The 18,476-nt window shown below is 49.0% G+C and overlaps 1 protein-coding gene across 4 annotated transcripts in view; it reads right to left on the bottom strand.

Annotated features, from left to right (window-relative positions):
• Nucleotides 1–18,476, bottom strand: part of LOC147701515 (kinesin-like protein KIF18B) — a 373,257-nt gene that overhangs the window by 74,337 nt on the left and 280,444 nt on the right. For all 4 annotated transcript variants that reach the window (XM_086930193.1, XM_086930194.1, XM_086930195.1 and 1 more), the window contains exons 14-15: nucleotides 16,321–16,930; nucleotides 15,518–15,631 (exon numbers count right to left, since the gene is read on the bottom strand). In XM_086930193.1, coding sequence (XP_086786319.1) covers nucleotides 15,518–15,631; nucleotides 16,321–16,930 — 724 coding nt within the window. The remainder of the gene's footprint in view (nucleotides 1–15,517; nucleotides 15,632–16,320; nucleotides 16,931–18,476) is intronic.

Here is an 18,476-nt window from a genome sequence, read left to right as displayed (position 1 = left end):
CCATGAAGAGATACATTAAAGTTACCTTGCAAAGTCTCATAGAAGATGCCCATTTTTTCCTTGTCGCATGGGGAAAGTCACTTTACAGATTTAAGGAATAGCTAGCAATTTATGTTAAGCCGTTCCCAAATTTCTGGATGACCTACAAATCCATATTTTATCAGTCTCCCAAGCGCGGCCAGATGCTCTATAAAGTTTGTTTTTAAAAAAAAAGTAATCTTTCAATTGGCTGCTACTTTAGCTGACTGTGAGGAAATAGGGTGTATTATATGGTGTAGTTGTGCAAACACACTGTAATACACTTACCAACCCCCTTAGGGCCTAATGGTTTTGTGTTAAACCCCCAGATCTATCCAGGGTAACTGTTGCACTGAGCAGCAAGGCTTACAGAGGAACAAGTGTTAAGCATTTAAACAACACCAAAACAATTGAAAAAAAATCGACAACACTCAAGAGATCCGACGTCAATTTATAAAAATTGACACATTTTTATAAGAATTTAAACACTAGAACGAACAAGATCCACACGAGGGTTCTGGAGATGAACAAGTTACTTACCTTCAGTAACGCATTATCTGCTAGAAGAAACAAGTTACTTACCTGTAACTTTAGTTCTCCAGTATTGGTAACTTTCATAGATTCCCATTGCTTGTAGGGAGTCTCCTTAGAGCTCTGCTCTAACTTCTACTTGAGGTACTATTTAAGCAGTTTTTTGACAGGATTTCTTCAGCTTTACTATGGCTGATAAGGAAAAGAAGAGCCTTTTCAGGCCTTGTGCCACTTGTGGCAAAAAACGACTTTATACTGAGGATAAACATATTTATATTGTTTATACTGGATCGGGATATGAAAATAGGCATCTTCCAGGTCTAATGTAGCCATGAAGTCGCCTGGATTCAAGAGGCGCAATATGTCCTGGAGTGAAATCATCCGAAACGACAGCTTCACGAGATAGGTGTTGAGCTCCCTTAAGTCCAGGATCGGACGCCACTTTTGTTTCGTTTTGCGGATCAGAAAAAATCTTGAATAGAAACCTTCTCCTCTTTGTGATAGGGGAACACGTTGGATCGCCCCCTTCTGAAGCATTTGTTGAACTTCCAATTGCAGAAGGTTTAGATGTTTTGAAGTAGTGGCGTGGGGAGCTCTTGTAGGTGGAAATTCCTGGAATTCTAGCGTATGCCCATGTCGGATGATGTTCAATACCCACTGATCCGATGTTATTTCTTCCCAGCTGCTCAGATGTAGTGATATCCTGCCGCCCACTGGAGATCCCAGAAGCGGAGGAACAGTTGGCAGAGTCAGGAGGCCGCTATTGACGCTTGCCAGCGTCTTTGCCCTGACGCCCTTGTCGTCCACGAGCGTTCTGACGAGAGAACGATTGAGATTGTGACTGTCGCTGATAATATTGATTGCCGTACTGAGGTCTGTACGACTGCGACTGCTGCGAGTACCGTTGCTGCTGATAGCCTCCTCTTGGTGAAGTGAAGCCTCTTCCTCTTGCTCCACGGAACGGTGTCTTTCTATATTGTAGGTTTCCAAGAGCCCTTGCTGTCTCTGTATCCTTCTTTATTCCCTGTAGGGTCTCATCGACATGTTTTCCAAATAACATGTCCCCATCAAAGGGCAAGTCCAGAATCCTATTCTGGACCTCTGGTCGGAAGTAAGTCGCTCGTAGCCACCCCTGTCGCCGAAGAACCGCCGCGCTGCCCAGAGCACGGAAAGAAATGGTGGCGATGTCCATCGCGCAGTCAATCATTTCCGATGAAGAACGTTGTCCCTCTTCTAGAAGTTTCTGTGCTTCAGCTTTAGGGTCATCCGCTAGAAGGTCTACATAGTGTGCCACATCACTCCACATCTGGCGGTCGTATCTTGCTAGAATCGCCAAGGCATTGGCCGCTCTGACCAACAAGCTAGCCATAGACGAAAAACGCTTCCCAGCGTTGTCTAACCTTCTACCCTCCTTGTCTGGTGGAGTTGTGAGGGTGGCCGAAGGATTCCGTGATTTCTTCTGCGCCGCCTGCGATATGACCGAGTCTGGTCTAGGTTGTTCAATCAAGCAGGCGGGACTGTCATCAGGAGCTTTATATTTTTTCTCCAAGCGTGGAAGAGTTGGAATGACCGTCGCTGGGGACTGCATCACCTTCTTTCCTTCCTTCCATATGTGCTCTACAATGGGAATCGAACGCACTGTCTTACGGTATGCCTCTTTAAAATCATACAAGAAACAACCCGTAGATGTTGCAGGCATGGTTAGCTTAAAGCGTGCCGTGGCTCTTTCCATCAAACTGAAGAAACCTCCCACATCAGCCGGAGGTGAATCTACCGGGTCCGGCACTGGAGAAGCCGGATCCGGAGCTATATACTGGTTCCATTCGTTATCAGGATCCTGATCCTGGTTGTCACCTGCTTCATCCTCATCAGAGGTATCTACTTGGACTTGTGTCTGCCGAGGACATTCCCTCTCCTCTTCCCCCTGTGAAGGAGGTACAGACTTAGCTGCCACCACCTGTGGCTGAACCTGCGCTTGACCTTCCACTGGTCGCGACCCTTGTCTGCTCCTATACTCCTCCAGCATTGCTCTTAAGTCTGTCAAAAGACTCATAGGCATTGTCACCGTGCCCTGCTGTGCCTGGGTTTCCTGGTATGCGACACTGTTTTTGTGGTTGCTGCTCCTGCGATAATAATACTCCTCATCTTGGTCAGAATCATGGTATTTTAGATTCAACTGAGATGGACTGTATGCATCCTCATACATATCATTCTCCTCCTCCGAGTAATCCTCTTCGTCCAACAACAGGGCTGGAGGTAATGATGGCACCTTTCTAGGTGAAGTCATATCCGGAGTTATCCTCTTCTTCCTGGTGCCTTCTCTAGCACCTGCCATCGACGGCGTCATAAACGAATCCACCATCTCCATATTTTGAACCGTCGTCGACGGGACCGTCGACGAAAGTACCTTCACCGTCGACGGGATCGTCATCGTCGACGGGCTCGTCATCGTCGACGGATTCATCATCGTCGACGGAACTGTCATCGTCGACGGGCTCGTCGTCGACGAGATTGCCACCGTCGACGGAATAGTCATCGTCGACGGAATGGTCTTCGTCGACGAGGTGGTAACCGTCGACGTAGTCATCGTCGTCGACCCAGTCTTCGTCGACGGCATCGACGTCGAAGTCCTCGTCGTCCTCGCTGGATGGCTCGTCGACGACTGTGGAGACAAAGTCACCACAGAGGCTTTAGAGCCTTTTTGACCACTGTTGAGGCCTCTACAGTTGGTTTTTTGAAGGACTTAGAAACTTTCTCCTGATGTGAAGGCCCAGCCGAGCTCTCATCCAGTTTTGCCTTCTGCACCTGAGGTGCTTGCCTTTCCCTCTCCTTTACACTCTTGTGAGGAGATTCGCTAGGCCCGGGCTTGCCAGACCTATCAGAGGTCCCACGCATAGCCTTTGAGGGGGGTTCAGATGAAACCTCCACAGATGATCCACCCCTCTTCAAAGATGTCTTAGAAGATGATGATCTGGCATCTTCCTCGTCACTAGATACCACTACCTCCTTCCTTTCCAATTTCCTGAGCCAAATAAGTAACCTTCCTTCACGATCACTGAGGGTCTTCACAGACATCATCCTGCATATCTTACAACCCTCTGCCTTGTGGTCGGGGTATAAACAGTATATACAGTCCTTATGTTTATCCTCAGTATAAAGTTGTTTTTTGCCACAAGTGGCACAAGGCCTGAAAAGGCTCTTCTTTTCCTTATCAGCCATAGTAAAGCTGAAAGAAATCCTGTCAAAAAACTGCTTAAATAGTACCTCAAGTAGAAGTTAGAGCAGAGCTCTAAGGAGACTCCCTACAAGCAATGGGAATCTATGAAAGTTCCAATACTGGAGTAAAATTCTAGTTGCAGATTCCTTACTTTTGAATTTACCAGGCCTCGGGCTGTATCTGGAAACTTTTGCTCAAGCGATACCTCTTTTGTGCTCCATTGGGTGGCTCCATTCGGCTCCACGTGATGCCGTTGGTTATGATGTCACAGCCAACTATAAAGGTCCCACCCAGGCACGTGGCCGTCAGTACTTTTCGATTTTTCCATGCCAGAAGCGCAAAGCCACGAAGTAACTGATGAAAACGTGTGCAAAACTAGGGCCCTGAAAGGGAGGGGAGGCTTGGGTGGTCCTGTAAGGAATCTGTAGCTAGATCGTCTCTACCAGATAATGTGTTACCAAAGGTAAGTAACTTGTTCATCTGATAGAGACTTCTACAGGCAGATTCCTTTCTTTTGTATTAGATACCTAAACCATACTCTCCGGGCTGTGGGTTGCGGAATACTCCTCACACTAGGAAGTCCTACAGGACCGAACAGGCAAAATGTCCGTCTCTGCGGACCTGACTGTCCAGGCAGTAGTGCTTGGCAAACGTGTGCAAAGATGTCCACGTTGCTGCCTGACAAATGTCCAGGACTGAAACACCCAGAGCCAAGGCCGTAGTCGCAGCCTTTCCCCTGGTGGAATGGGCTGCTTCTTAGCCAGGGCATAGGATATCTCAATAGAGAGAATGACCTAGTGAGAAATGGTGCTTTTCTGCACTGTCCACGGTTCTTAGCTCCCACTTACCCCACAAAGAGTTGGTAGTCCATCCAGAACTCTTTTGTTTGATCAAATTAGAACGTCAACGCTCTTTTTGGGTCCAGTCGGTGGAGGCGCTCTTCTTCCTTAGAGGTATGCGGGGGAGTAAAGAATGTGAGCAGCATGATAGACTAACCCGTGTGGAATAGGGTCACCACCTTCGGCAAAAATGATGCACGGGTGAAAAGCACCACTTTATCTGGAAAGGACATTATGTAGGGAGGCATACAAGATAGCACTTGCAACTCTCACCCTCTGGGCAGATGTTATCGCCACTAGAAAGGCTGTCTTGATGGTGAGCAGTCAGAGGGGATAGTTGAGTCAAGGCTCGAAGGGATCACACAAGAAAAGTGAGGACCAAATTAAGATCCTACTGTGGCACAACAAAGGGCACAGGCGGAAACAAGTGTGCCAGCCCCTTCAAAAACCTTTTAACAAACTGAGACCTAGAGAGAGAGGGTCGGTCTGGCAGCCACAAAAAAATGATAGAGCAGAAAGATAACCCTTAGGAGTACCCAACGCAGAGCTTTGCTGGGCAAGGGTAAGAGTAAAAAGAAGAACAGTAAAAGAGAAGTAGAAAGAGGGTCAACGGCAGGCATATACAGTCTTAGTGAAAGGCCGTCTGGCTGCCAAAATAACATTGCATACTTTAGGAGGAAGGTCAAAAGCCAACAACTGTCGCCGCTCAGTCTCTACGCATGGAGGCGAAGAGTTGACAGGTTCGGGTGAAGGACCCTCCCCAGCTACTTTGACAGAAAATCCTTCCAAAGGGGTAGCCTGATCGGAGGATCGATTCCCATTTTCAGAAGCTCTGGATACAAGACTCTCCTCGCCCAGTCCGGAGCCACAAGAATGGCTTGGGCCCCGTCATTCTGGATCTTCTTCAGAACCTCGGGCAGGAGTGGTATGAGCGGAAAGGCGTACAGCAGGCCTGAACTCTCCTCACAACGACAGGCATCGCAGAGCGATAGGCACCTTGGAAACTCCAACTCAGTTTTGCTGACACTGTGCATTCTCTTGGGGGGAGAACAGATCTAAACAAGGTTCTCCCCATTGCTGAAATAGACCTTGCACACCTCTGACTGGAGATGGCATTTGTGATCCGTTCGGTATCGATGGCTGAGTTAGTCCGCTCTGGCGTTCAGAGAACCTGCCAGATGTTGAACGACCAGGGTTATGCCCTGCTGTTCCAGCCATGTCTAGAGAGGCAGGACCTCTCGACTAAGGGTTCACAACCCCAGCCCGCCCTGCTTGTTGAAGTACCACATAACGGTGGTGTTGTCCGTGAAAACCTGCACAAACTTACTCTTGACAGAGGGAAGAAATGCTTTCAATGCCAACCTAATCGCTCAAAGTTCCAACAAATTGATGTGGAGTCCCGACTTCACCGGAGGCCAGTGTCCCCTGAACTTCACCTCTCCCAGATGGCTACCCCATCCGCATCTATCACAACTGTGAGATCTGGTTGGGGAAGGGAGAGGGGTTTGCCATTGACCCAATCACTGTTCGTTAAGCCCCACTGCAGATCTCTCACAGGTCCTTCCGAGTTCTGACCCACGTCGGTAAGATTACCCTGATGCAGTGCCCACTGGAACTTCAGGTTCCACTGCTTAGCCTGCATACGCCACCTGACATGGTTTACCAACAGAATGCAGGAGGCCACGAGGCCCAACTATCTCAGTCACACCAAAATCCAGGATAGAGGCCGAAACATCTGAATCATAACCTGAATATCCTGGACTGGCTGCTCAGGAGGATAGGCCCCAAACTGCACTGTGTCCAGAACAGCCCCATTAAGGGGATTGTATGAGAAGGAGTCCGGTGTGACTTCGGCACGTTTAAAGAGAACCCCAGCGAATGCAGGAGGATCTCTATAGTCTGAAGGTGGGAGATGACAGCCTGGGGCAAGGACGCCTTCAACAGCATGTCGCCAAGGTAGGGAAGACTGACACCCCGCCCCTAACCTGCGTAGATGAGCTGCGGCCATCACCTTGGTGAACACCCGAGGGGGCGCTGGTAAGGCCGAAGGGGAGCACAATAAAATTAAAATGCTTGTGGCCTACCTTGAACCGCAGGTAACACCTGTGACCTGGCAGGATAGGGATGTGAAAATCCAACACTGGAGTGGCATGTTTTTGCAGAATCAAACTAGAAGTGCTTGGAAGCTGCAGCTGCTGAGGGCAGGGTGGCAGACAACTTCTGGCTTACATTCCTTGGTCAGAAGGAACCGCGTCCAAGTACCAGCACAACTTGGGAAGTCTGCGCAGAACAGTGTCTGGAAACCCCTTCTGTTGCCACAATAGGGGTGAAAGCTAGACTGGAGATCCACCAGGAGTAAAGAGGCCCATGGATCTGGCCATAGTTCGAGAGTCCTTGAACCGCACAAGGGCTGAGTCTGCCTTCTCCCAAAAAAGACATGATCCATCAAATGGCATGTCCCTCAAGTTTGCCTGGACATCGCCAGACACGACAATTGTTCTAAGCCAAGCGTGGCATCGCAAGGAGACTGTCAATGAAATCGCTCTGCCCAGTGAATCAGTTGTGTCAGTGCAACACCGCCTTATGATGAATTTTTCTGCATCTCTCCCATTCTTAATCGCCTGGGAGAGCACAGCCTGTGCCTCCTTCGGGACTTGTGGCAGCACTTGCGCAACCGTCTCCCAAAGACAAAGGGAGAAACCGCCCAATAAGTATGCCCTCCTCAGTAAAATTTTATTTGATCCAGACCTCAACTGAGATCAACAAATACAGAATTAAAATAATTTTAGATACTCATACAAATGCTTAGCTAAAACACTTTTGCTTTTTAGACTCACTACAAGATGGTACAGTAGCAAATTTCAACCACCTACTCAAACAGCATTAAATAGAATTTGATAAGGTAAAATCTTCGGATAGTACTTCTATTTTAAAACAGCTTCAAAAAGCTTTTTAAGAACTTAAACAGATTATGGCAAACAAATTCATTATGCATGCAGTATTCACCGATCGCAAAGCCAGGCTGGAGGGAGAAAACATCATCTTTCCAAGTAATTCAAGTCTCTTGGGTTCCCTATCAGGAGGGGTGAAAGGGAACGTGCCCTGCACCACCAAGCTTTCAGGGGAGGGACGCTGGCTGAGGAACTTTGGGTCGCCCGGAGCCGGGCAATGGCAGCGTGGAACTGTCCTATTCACAGGAGCCCCTGTGCTAAGCTTGGACCACGTGCCTAGAAGGAAATAAGTAAGTGCTTCATTGAAGGGAAAAAAGGGTTCAGCGGTGGAAGCCCTAGGCAGAAGCACTTCGGTCAGGAGATTAGTCCTGACATGCACAGACGACAACTCTAGTACGAAGACCTAGGCTGCCCTCTTGACCACCATTTATTTATTTATTTTATTTATTTATTGGGCTTGTTGAGCGCGACAGCTACCCAAAAAGGGTTTCCCGGCGCTATAACAGATACTGAACCAGAGAGGCAGGAAAGAGTTACAGGAGGAAAACCGGAACAGGTCACTGGTTGAAAAGCCAGGTCTTAATGGCTTTACGGAAATGGGTGTACAGAGTTTCTAGACGGAGAGATTGCGGGAGGGAGTTCCAAAGCTTCAGGCCTAGGAGAGAGAAGGATCTACCTCCCATCCTCGCACGGTATGTTTTAGGGACATGTTGGACAGGCCTCGTGGCGGGCCCGACCCCTCCCCGCAGGGCGGGTCGCGGACCCCTGCTACCCCTGTTCCCCCGGACAAGAACCACAACTGCAGCCCGCCGGGTCAACACCCAGCTCGTCCCCGACGGAACATTGGCTCCTGATCATAACATTCTCGGCTGGCCCGGGTCCCTTCCCGAACCACCGTCTCCGGCCCAGCCGCCATCTTGGACCCTACACGACCAGGCCTCGTGGCCTCGGGTCGACCTCAGCCTCAGGCCCAGCCAAGCCCCGACATCGAGGCACCACCATCCACCCAGGGGGTAAAGAGACCACTTGGCGGGTCAATGGGAGAAGGAGTGTCGATGGCTCCCCTCCGCCAGGTTTCGATCGCCCCCAGCCTCCCTGGGCGCTGGCTCCACCCCCCTGCTGGGTGTCTGGACTCCCTCATCCCGGACCCCCCGACCTCCAAGTGCGAGGGTCCGGACATCAAAGGGCGCCAGGCCTATAACTGGGGAAGCTCCAGAGCAGGAAGGCAGTTGTATCCTGGAGTCGAGAGACACCGAGACAAACTCATCCTTGGAGGCCTGCTGGCGCTGCCGCGGCTCCTCTTCGTGAACTATCCGTGAAGGCCTGCTGGCGCTGCCGCGGCTCATCCACTTCGTGAACCATCTTGAAGGCCTGCTGGCGCTGCCGCGGCTCATCCACTTCGTGAACCATCTTGAAGGCCTGCTGGCGCTGCCACGGCTCATCCTCATCGTGAACTATCCGTGAAGGCCTGCTGGCGCTGCCGCGGCTCATCCTCTTCGTGAACCATCTTGAAGGCCTGCTGGCGCTGCCGCGGCTCATCCCCATCGTGAACTATCCGTGAAGGCCTGCTGGCGCTGCCGCGGCTCATCCTCTTCGTGAACCATCTTGAAGGCCTGCTGGCGCTGCCGCGGCTCATCCTCATCGTGAACTATCCTTGAAGGCCTGCTGGCGCTGCCGCGGCCCCTATTTGCGAACCCTCCAGCTCGAGGATTGTGAGCTCCACACCCGCTACCCCTGTACCGGACCGGTACTGAGACTGTCCCGCTACCCCCTTCCCCAAAGAGACTAGAATTGACGGGATCATCGTATCCTGGTCCTGCTGTATCGTCAAGTTACCCTGCCTAAGAATACCTATAAACGTGTACATAATCTATCTTTGTGTGGTGTCCATCTGTGGGGGGGGAAGTTGCTCGTCTGTACGATTACAGGAGAGGGTCCTCGCCAGGAGGCCTCTCCCCCCTTGCTCGGACGACCCTCCGGGTCCCCGTCTAACAGGACACATAAAAGACCTTGAGTGGCAGATCTCAGGCATCGGGCAGGCGTGTAGGTGTGTACGAGGGTTTGAAGATATCTGGGTGCATTACCCCACTTTATCCTATGCATGAGGCTGAGAGTTTTAAATTTGACCCTGTTGTCGATTTTTAGCCAGTGGAGCGCCTTTAGGTGACTGGACATGCGATCTCTCCTGTTGCATTTACAAAGCAGTCTGGCTGCAGCATTCTGTACCAGTTGGATGTGCCTCATGACTGCCTGAGATGCCCCTAGATAAAGGACATTACCATAGTCTAAACGGGAGGTAATTAGTGCGTTGATCACTGTCTTTTGAGTGTCGTCCGGGAGCATCCATATGATTTTTCTGAGCCATCTCAGGATTGTGAAGCAGGTAGCTGTGAGATTGTTAACCTGGGGCTCCATGGTTAGGCCGTTGTCAATGGTAATGCCTAGATTAAGGACTTTATGCGATGGAGTTGGCAGGGGGCCCATTTCGGATGGCCAGTGTCTGGAATTCCAGAGGTTTTGATTGGGACCTACCATCAAGACCTCGGTTTTGCTTCCATTTAGTTTAAGCATGTTTTTGTTCATCCAGGTGGAGATGTTCCTAAGGCCTGTCTGTAGGCGCGAAGGGAAGTCATGGTTATCGTTTGAGAGGGAGAAGACGATTTGAGAATCGTCAGCGTATGTGAACATATTAAGATCAGCTGATTCGGCGATCTGGGCTAGCGGGGCTGCATAAAGGTTAAAAAGCAGGAGGCGTAATACTGATCCCTGTGGCACTCCGTACGGGGAGAAATGGACATTGGATGCCGCATTACTGGAAGAGATTTGAAATGTCCTGAGGGTCAGGAAAGATGCAATCCAGTCTAGTGCCTTTCCTTTTATGCCCATGTTGGAGCGGGAAGCGAGCAGTATGTTGTGGGAGATGGTGTCAAACGCTGCGCTGAGATCGAGTAGAATCTGCGCAGCTGAGTTCCCCTTGTCGACCAGTAGGCGAAGATTTTCCACAACTCCAAGTAGTGTAGTCTCCGTCGAGAATCCGGTGCGGAAACCCGATTGGGAAGGGTGCAGGATGACGTTTGCCCCCGCGAATCTTGCGAGGTGTTCATGGACATGCTTCTCCAAGATTTTGGAGAGAACAGGCAGGAGGGATATTGGACGGAAGTTTGCCAGGATTTTGGGGTCAGCCGATGGTTTCTTAAGAAGGGGCGAGACCATGGCATGTTTCCAGGATGGCGGGACCGTGGCCGTGGAAAGGGATAAATTTAAGGTTTGACATAAAACGGCAAGTAGAGGAGTGTCCAGGAGTCTGAGCATTGAGATCGGGAGGGGGTCAGTAGGTGAACCAGATTTAACCTTCCCTAAGATGTCACGCAGACCTTGGATATCGATCTCGGGCCAAGTAGTAAGTGGCACTTAGGACAGATGAGGTTGGACATAGATGACATAAGATACCTCCTCCGTAGCTACAGATGGCGGAGAGAGCATGCCAATGTTTGGGGAAGTGTCCAGTCAACTGGACACTACACGTTCCCCATACCAGTCCATCTGCTCTGCAGCATCATGATGTTCTAAAGTGTCCATAGACCCTTCCCAATCCTCTCCCGAGCCCAAAACATAATTAAAATGTTCAGGTGAATACATAGAACCCCTGGGTTCAATCGGCGTCAGAGTCGTTGCCGAGTGATGTTGTTCTGGCTCCATGTCGTTAGGGATAAGGATGGGGCTGGCACCGCCAGTGGGCGCCAATGGCACAAAGTTCGGGTCCGACGCCAGCGAAGGTCGTAATGGCATGACTAGCGTCATCCCAGATCCGGGATCGTATCCCTGAGGCCCCATCGGTGCCATGAGCGGAGTGGATGGCGCCGAATCCGATGGGGCCCCATCCGATCCGCGGTGCCAGAGGGCACACCAGAGCTGTCGGCCCGCTCAAATACACGGTGCATAACCTCGTAAAACTCTTTAAATTGAGCGGGAGTCGCTCCGGCTCACAGAAAGAGAGGTACAAAGTAGACCCTGGTTCCGCAGAACCGTGCCTAGAGCGTCGGTGCTCCTTACTTCATTCGTCGCCGGATGACAGTCGAAGTGAAGATTTAGTCCGCTTGGACTACTTCTTGTGCCTCTTCCCGGAGTATCCCAAGGACCTCAAGTGGGACGAAGAGGACTTTAGGCTCCGGAGTAGCCCAGCAACCTCCTCTTCTTCGATTGGGAGTTCCGCGAAGTCTTGCTGGATCGTGTCGATTGCCAGGATGCAAGGAAGTTCATAACCTGCTCCCGCAAGGCCTTCGGCGCCATAGCAAGACAGTCCGAAAAAGACTTCCAGTCGTGGTCGCAGTCGAGACACCAGTGACAGACTAATTGGGGGTTGGTAACCAACATCATGCGGTGACAGGCACCGCAAGGTTTAAACCCGGTCTTCCTCAAAGGCATCCTCACACATGGACATTTTTTTTCCAAAGTCGACTAAAGCTGAAAAAAGGGCTGTCAAAAAGTGACATCGGGTTTGCTCTTCCAGGATTGATGCTTAACTTGCGCAGAAAGAAAAGACCCGAGTGGCGCTTATATAGGCGAGCTGAATTTGCCACACGCAAGGAGTATTGCTCGAGCAAAAGTTTCCGGATCTAGCCTCAGAAATCCAAAAGTAAGGAATCTGCAGGTTGAAGATATAGATTTTACAAGCAATTTCACTCAATCGTGAACAAGCCTTGCCAAAGTCAATGAATTGAACACTTAAGACACTGTTCTAAGCAAAGCTTAGATAAGTGTAAATGAGGTCAGTTACAAGTACCTGGGGCGACCAACTCTGGCAGGAAGCTAGTTAGAGGGCCCAGCCAAACAAGGGGTTCAGGCCTTCACAGAAGAAGTAGCCCTTAAGCAGTTTCAGGCACTTTATCCATGTTCCAATGAATGCCTATGGATATGATGCACTCCAGCAGTGATTCCTCGGTTCACAAGGATGGTGAGGGGGACCTGGTGACAGGGTTGATGTCCTACGAAGTCCTCGCTGGTCTGGCCGAAGTCCAGTTGCCAGTGGACTACCACGTGCCCGTTGTCGCGATTATAGGCCAATCCTTCCCGAGTCGATAACTTACCCTCTTAGGATCCCAGCAATTCTCCGACAGCCCTCCAGTGTTCTGCAAACTTAGGTGAAACTCTGTGCATAGGGTCGTGGTAGTGAGCTAAAGACTTTGGACTACTAACTTGCCCAAGCAAGCTTCTCCTTGAGCAGGACACGGCAGGCACAGCCCTTCTCTTCGCTAACCACCAGGTGCAGCAGCTGCAGTCCTTGTCCGTGCAGCCTCTCTTTGCTAGTCCCTTGGTGCAGCAGGGCAGTCATTCTTCGGTCCTTTTTCAGTTGGTCGAGATCTGAGATCTGAGGTCTGGGTGCCAGGGGTGCCCTCTTAAAGCTCAGAAAGTGCTTTCAGAGCAGGATGCAATTGGTAGCCAATGGTCTACCAGATTTCCTCCCAGCTGGAAACCACTTCCTGTGGAGTGTGGCATTTGTATATACCAGGATGCGCAATTCTGCCCTTTCCCAAAATGGCGAGACCATTCTAATTGTGTACAGACCTCAGTAGCCCACCCCAGGGCGTGGCTACCTCAGGGCTACATGCCCCTAGGGGAAACCGGTTTGGCAGCTGGTTTCCCCTATCTGCTTCCTGTGCCAGCTGGTCTACCTCAGCAATGGAGCAGCCCTTCCTCCTATTGTTACACATCTGCCCTGCAAAGGCGGATTCACCTTTCAAGCCTGCCTTTTGGTACTAACACCCAAGTAGCTTCCTACAGGAGGAAGATGATACCTCCCTGGCCTGCAGTACCTCACTGTTCTCCTTCCTGAGCGTGTCTCTCCAGGAAGCAGAAGGCTGTCTCATGGAGCAGGCTCCATATGGGATGGGAAGGCACCAGAGTTTTAAAGGCATAAAGTGGCAGCTTTCCCAAAGCTGCACACTGCAACAGTTACATTGAATTCGACTTGAGATATAGGTTGGGCTTCATTTTATACCTTGGAATGCCCACTTGTGTGTGAGCCTAGCTGATGGGTCAGCATGCAACCCTGTACTCGCCAATAGGGTGACCACGTTTTTCCACAGTAAAATCAGTAGTTTCACATGTTTTACTGTCAGGACATGTAAAGTTCATGTCCTGCCTGTGTCATGCTCTGCCGTTAGGGCCAGAGATGTGACTTGCACACACGTCCAGGGGAAGTGGTGGCTTTGCCATTGCACTCAATGGCAAAGTTGGGGCTAGCAGTGACAACTGCTCTACAAGTCTGCAGTGGCGGACTGGGGGACTTTTTTTACTTGGGACACCTCCAGGGTGGCACAATCAGTGCTGCAAGCCCCGAGGTACCCATCTAACTTGTATGCCTTGTGTACCATGGTACCATTTATGAGGGACTTATAGGTAAATTAGCCATTTTCAATTGGGTATAGCCAATTCGACATACTCTTTAGGGGCAAGGCACTAGCACTAAGGCCTGGTTAGCAGGTCTCAGTGCACTCTGAGTCGGAAAACCATGCAGCATCGGTCGAAAAACTTAGGGTTGACCAAACAAAAAGAGCATTACCTTAAACAGACAAATACATTTAACATCCAGGTCCCTCTTTCAATTCTACCAAATCACATATCAAGGTAGTGTCCTATGAAATTCTCTTGTCCAACAGCTGAAAGCACCAATAGGCCTAAACACGATTGGGGAAACTTTTCCCAACTAAACGGACTACAATGGTTTCAACCTTTCCACACTCATCAAGCGAAAATAGATCCCCCCCCCCCCCCCTGCCACCCCCCACCGAAAAGTGAAGAACCCAGCAGGACCAGGCCCTCCCTTTGCAAGGTGCATAAGCTATAATGTATTAAGCACTTACTCCAGCCAAGCAACATCCCAAAGCAAACTCAGTGAAGTTGATGAAAATGCTTATTGGTTTACTTTATAATACACCAAAATAATATATGTTAGACATGTACATGCTATTTTGGCAGCTGACATCAATGGTAGTTCATCTGTGACATATGAGTTATAAGAAGCTTTTTATTTCGTGTCTACAAACTCCTCTAACTTCCAGAAAGCAACTATATCTATGCAGACGCAAAAAGAACAATTGAACAGAATGCAGAACAATGTCATACATTCACCCCAGTACAAAGATCTGGGCCTAAATCCATCGTTTTTGTTCACCATGCCTTTCCAGTTTGGACCCAGCCATATGCAAATCAGTCTTGACTCTGCGCCAAATTGACTCTGCGCCCAATGGGAACATTCCAGCCCGAACCGCCAGGCCAGGTCCTCCCTGGACTGGAAGCAAGCATCCTAGGACAGATTTCGGAGTTTCACCTCTCATCAGCCAGGATAGCTTGACAGCAGTGGCATGGATAGCAGGAGACCCACGTCTGGGCATTTCCGTCCTACTCGGGACAACAAATGCAAAAAAAACAATTGATGGACAGAATGCAGAACAATGTCATACATTCACCGCAGTACAGAGATCTGGGCCTAATCAGTCGTTTTTTTGCTCACCTAGCCTTTCCAGTCTTGACGCTTGTTTCCGGTCCAGGGAGGAATGTGGCTTGGCAGTTTGGTCTGGACTGTTCCCATGAGGCACGGGGTCAAGACTGATTTGCATATGGCTGGGTCCAAACTGGGGTGGCTTAGTGGGCAAAAGAACAATGGATTTGAACCCAGATCTCAACTGGGAGAGAATGTTTGAATCATTCAGCATTTCGTCCATCATTTGTTGGAGTTACACATACCTATGCAGACAACATTATAGAAGTTGAAGCAAAAGCTCACCTCAGCGCCTACCAATCTATACTACTCTTTTGTGGTAACTGGTGGTAACAAGTATGACAGTGAGTCTGCGCTGCCCCGGGAAGGTGCATTGGAAGAAGAGTGAAAACAGAGAAGTTGGGAAAGGGAAGTTAAGTTCTTTAACCTGTCAACCTGCCCCCATTATTGCTAGACTCACCTAATTGATCGCCGTCTTCGCTGTGCACCTGATTTCTTGACAGTAGACGGTGGCGGTGGGGCACTGCTTCTTGAGACGGATGGACCCTTCATTGTGAAAATTGCAACCTCAGGCCTTTGCCCCAAAACCAAGTGTAAGGGTAGTAGAGATTGCAGTAATGGGGTCGACAAGTGAAGATGGAAAAGAAAAAGGAAAAATACTGTTACAGAATCTACTGACCAACTCCAACTGCAATCTACAAAAGATAACATGTATGCAAAATGCAAGCCATATTACAAAAATAACATTATCTTACAACTTGCAACTCAGGACAACATAGCTGATCATTCTTATTCTCACATTGCTCTAGGACACAAGAGCTGAAAGGGCCAAGTACACTCAACCTTACCCAGAGCTGTGGATCAAGTAAGCTTTCAGAAACTAGACTCTGAATATTCATCCTCATTAGAGGAGAGGTAAGTTGAGGTTGAAGGGTTAGGAACATAGTTTCGCATTTATGTTTCTCAGTTGTTCGCTCATAAAGCTAGGCATACTCCGCCTCACATATCTCTGTAGCACAAAACTTAAAAGAAAGGTACAATCATTTTCATACTTTACTCTAGATCAGGAAACCTGGATAGGCCAGACACAGACTGCTTCACTTCCTGCTGTGATTCCTCAGTCTAGAGGCAAAACTGAAGAGGTTACAACACTCTCCTCATAACTCACTCTAAGACAGGTTAGCCCAGGCCACCTCCCAAACACAGCATACTAAAGGGACTTGGAATCACAAGCAGTTAACAAATACATAGCCAGTCACATACCTGTGTCGTGTACAACCATCAGCCTGCCCCAAGTTGCAGACAATGTTTTCCCAGCCAGGGAAAGCTGAGGGGCCAAGGATCACAGTCTTATCCATTAATGAGGATGACCAGCCTTCTTCAGAGAGGTCAAAGGTAGTGTTCAAGTCCCTTATTGGCAGTGGGGCTTTCTGGACTGAGGCACAGTTCTGAATCGCTGACGTGGTTAGAGGCAGGCGACCTTTAGTGACTCCAGCAGGACAGTTCTTTGGAGAGCCACCGGATGTGTACTTTGGTGTACAGAGCGATGTCTTTTTTGAGGGGCTGTCGGGCAGTATGAGCGTTGCAGAGCCATTGCTGGAAGAGTCAATTGGCAAGGCTGTAAGTGCTCTATTCATGGATCCACGACCTCGGCCTGGAATTAAAGACTTTCTCTGTTGCTTCAGCTGCCCCTCAGGTGTTGAAACTGCAGGGCCCACCTTGGATGAGGGGCTTCCATCACACATTCTCCTCTTCTTCACCGGCACAAATGGAGAATCTAGAGTAGGGCTGCAGTCAGGCAGAATCTCCCTTCGGCCGCGCTTCAGCAATGGTCTCACCACAGCTGTAGTGATCACGGCCACTTCGTTTGGCTCTGAAAATTTAGCAAAGAGTAAAAAAAGGTGTATTGACCAATATAACCCAAAACATTATTTGTATTGTGTGATGGTGTTCAAACCTTGCATGATAAGTTCTCCCTGAAGGAAGAAATACGTAACCTCGCTCCTGATCTCCCCATTGTCCATTCACAAAGGATACTGTGCAGTACATTCAAGATTAACAAAAGCCGTTGTTGCAATCGGGGGAAGGGTGAGGTGGAAGTTCAAACCTTACAAGAGATGTGAACCACTAGATATGGTTGTGCACTAAATGTGCATCACAGTACCAAATCCAAAAAAGGAAATTCCACATCAAGATCAATTTCCAGATATGGCTTGAACAGCGTTCTGACCAGTGTTGGAGCAGGTCACACAGATAGCTTGAATGGAGCAGTCACAGACTCCTCAAATGTGCAGATCCAAAATCAATGAATGTTGTAAGTGAACAAGGAAAATCATTTTGATTATATAGGGGACCCAGCATCTAAGAAAATAAAAGTTTGTTCTGTGCAACTACAAATATCCAAGACTAGTATCGTTCACATATCCACACGCTTTGAATATTCCCCATTGTGAGTATATATTCCATAGTATATTATTAGGAATGGTAAAGGCAACCATAAATCTGTAGTCAATACTGTCACATTATATAATGTTATATAATCTGAGGTGTTTTTTCTTTTGCATCACTAAGTGGACTGGCCTCATTTCTGTGAACAGGGCCCCCAGGTTAGATTCGAACAGCATTTACAGTAAAAGTACTTTAGGGCAACAAAAGCAAAAAGAACAAATAATGGACGGAATGCTTAACAATACAAACGCTCACCCCAGTCCCAAAGATCTGGTTTCAATCAATCGTTCCTTTGCACCCCACACCACCCCACCCCAGTTTGGACCCAGCCATATGCAAATCAGTCTCAACCCTGCTCCTCATAAGAACAATCCAGCCCAAACTACCATGGGAGGTTCTCCCAGGACCGGAAATAAGCACCCTGGGACTGGTCTTGGGGTATCACCCCTCGTCAGCCAGGCTAGCTTGAATCCAATGGCTCACAATACTTTAGTCTAATCAAAGAGACAATAGCATAAATCTAGGAAACATCCCACTGCAGGTGAAAAACAACGCACATGATTTCTGTTACAGGTTTTCTGAAATATACACATTCTTTCTATAGATTCCTCTTCTTATAAATTATCCTCCAGAGAACAGAGGTCATTAACCGCATCGCTGCGGCGGCTTTTCCCGCTGTGCACGGCAGATTCGAAATTACCGCGTTACGTGACGAGCTGGCCTTGTCATCCGCGCAGGACAGGTAAGCGCGATGACGAGCCCAGCTCGTCAATAGCCTCGAAGGGCTTAAGAGGACTTCACCGTGACTGTCTATGAAAAGGAGCATGAATAGTGAGTGAGAAGTGATGTTGAGTATATTTATTGGGCAACTTGTGAATCCATACCTATGTTCCATTTCCATGCACCGCAATGGACAGAGAATTAATTGTCTATGTGTACAACGTAAGAGGTATTTTGAGCTCAGTTATTCA

This window comes from Lissotriton vulgaris, chromosome 7, assembly GCF_964263255.1.
Source record: "Lissotriton vulgaris chromosome 7, aLisVul1.2, whole genome shotgun sequence".
NCBI classification, from domain to species: Eukaryota; Metazoa; Chordata; class Amphibia; order Caudata; family Salamandridae; genus Lissotriton; species Lissotriton vulgaris.
Note: the sequence above shows the minus strand (reverse complement) of the source record. Positions and strands in the feature narration are given on the sequence as shown.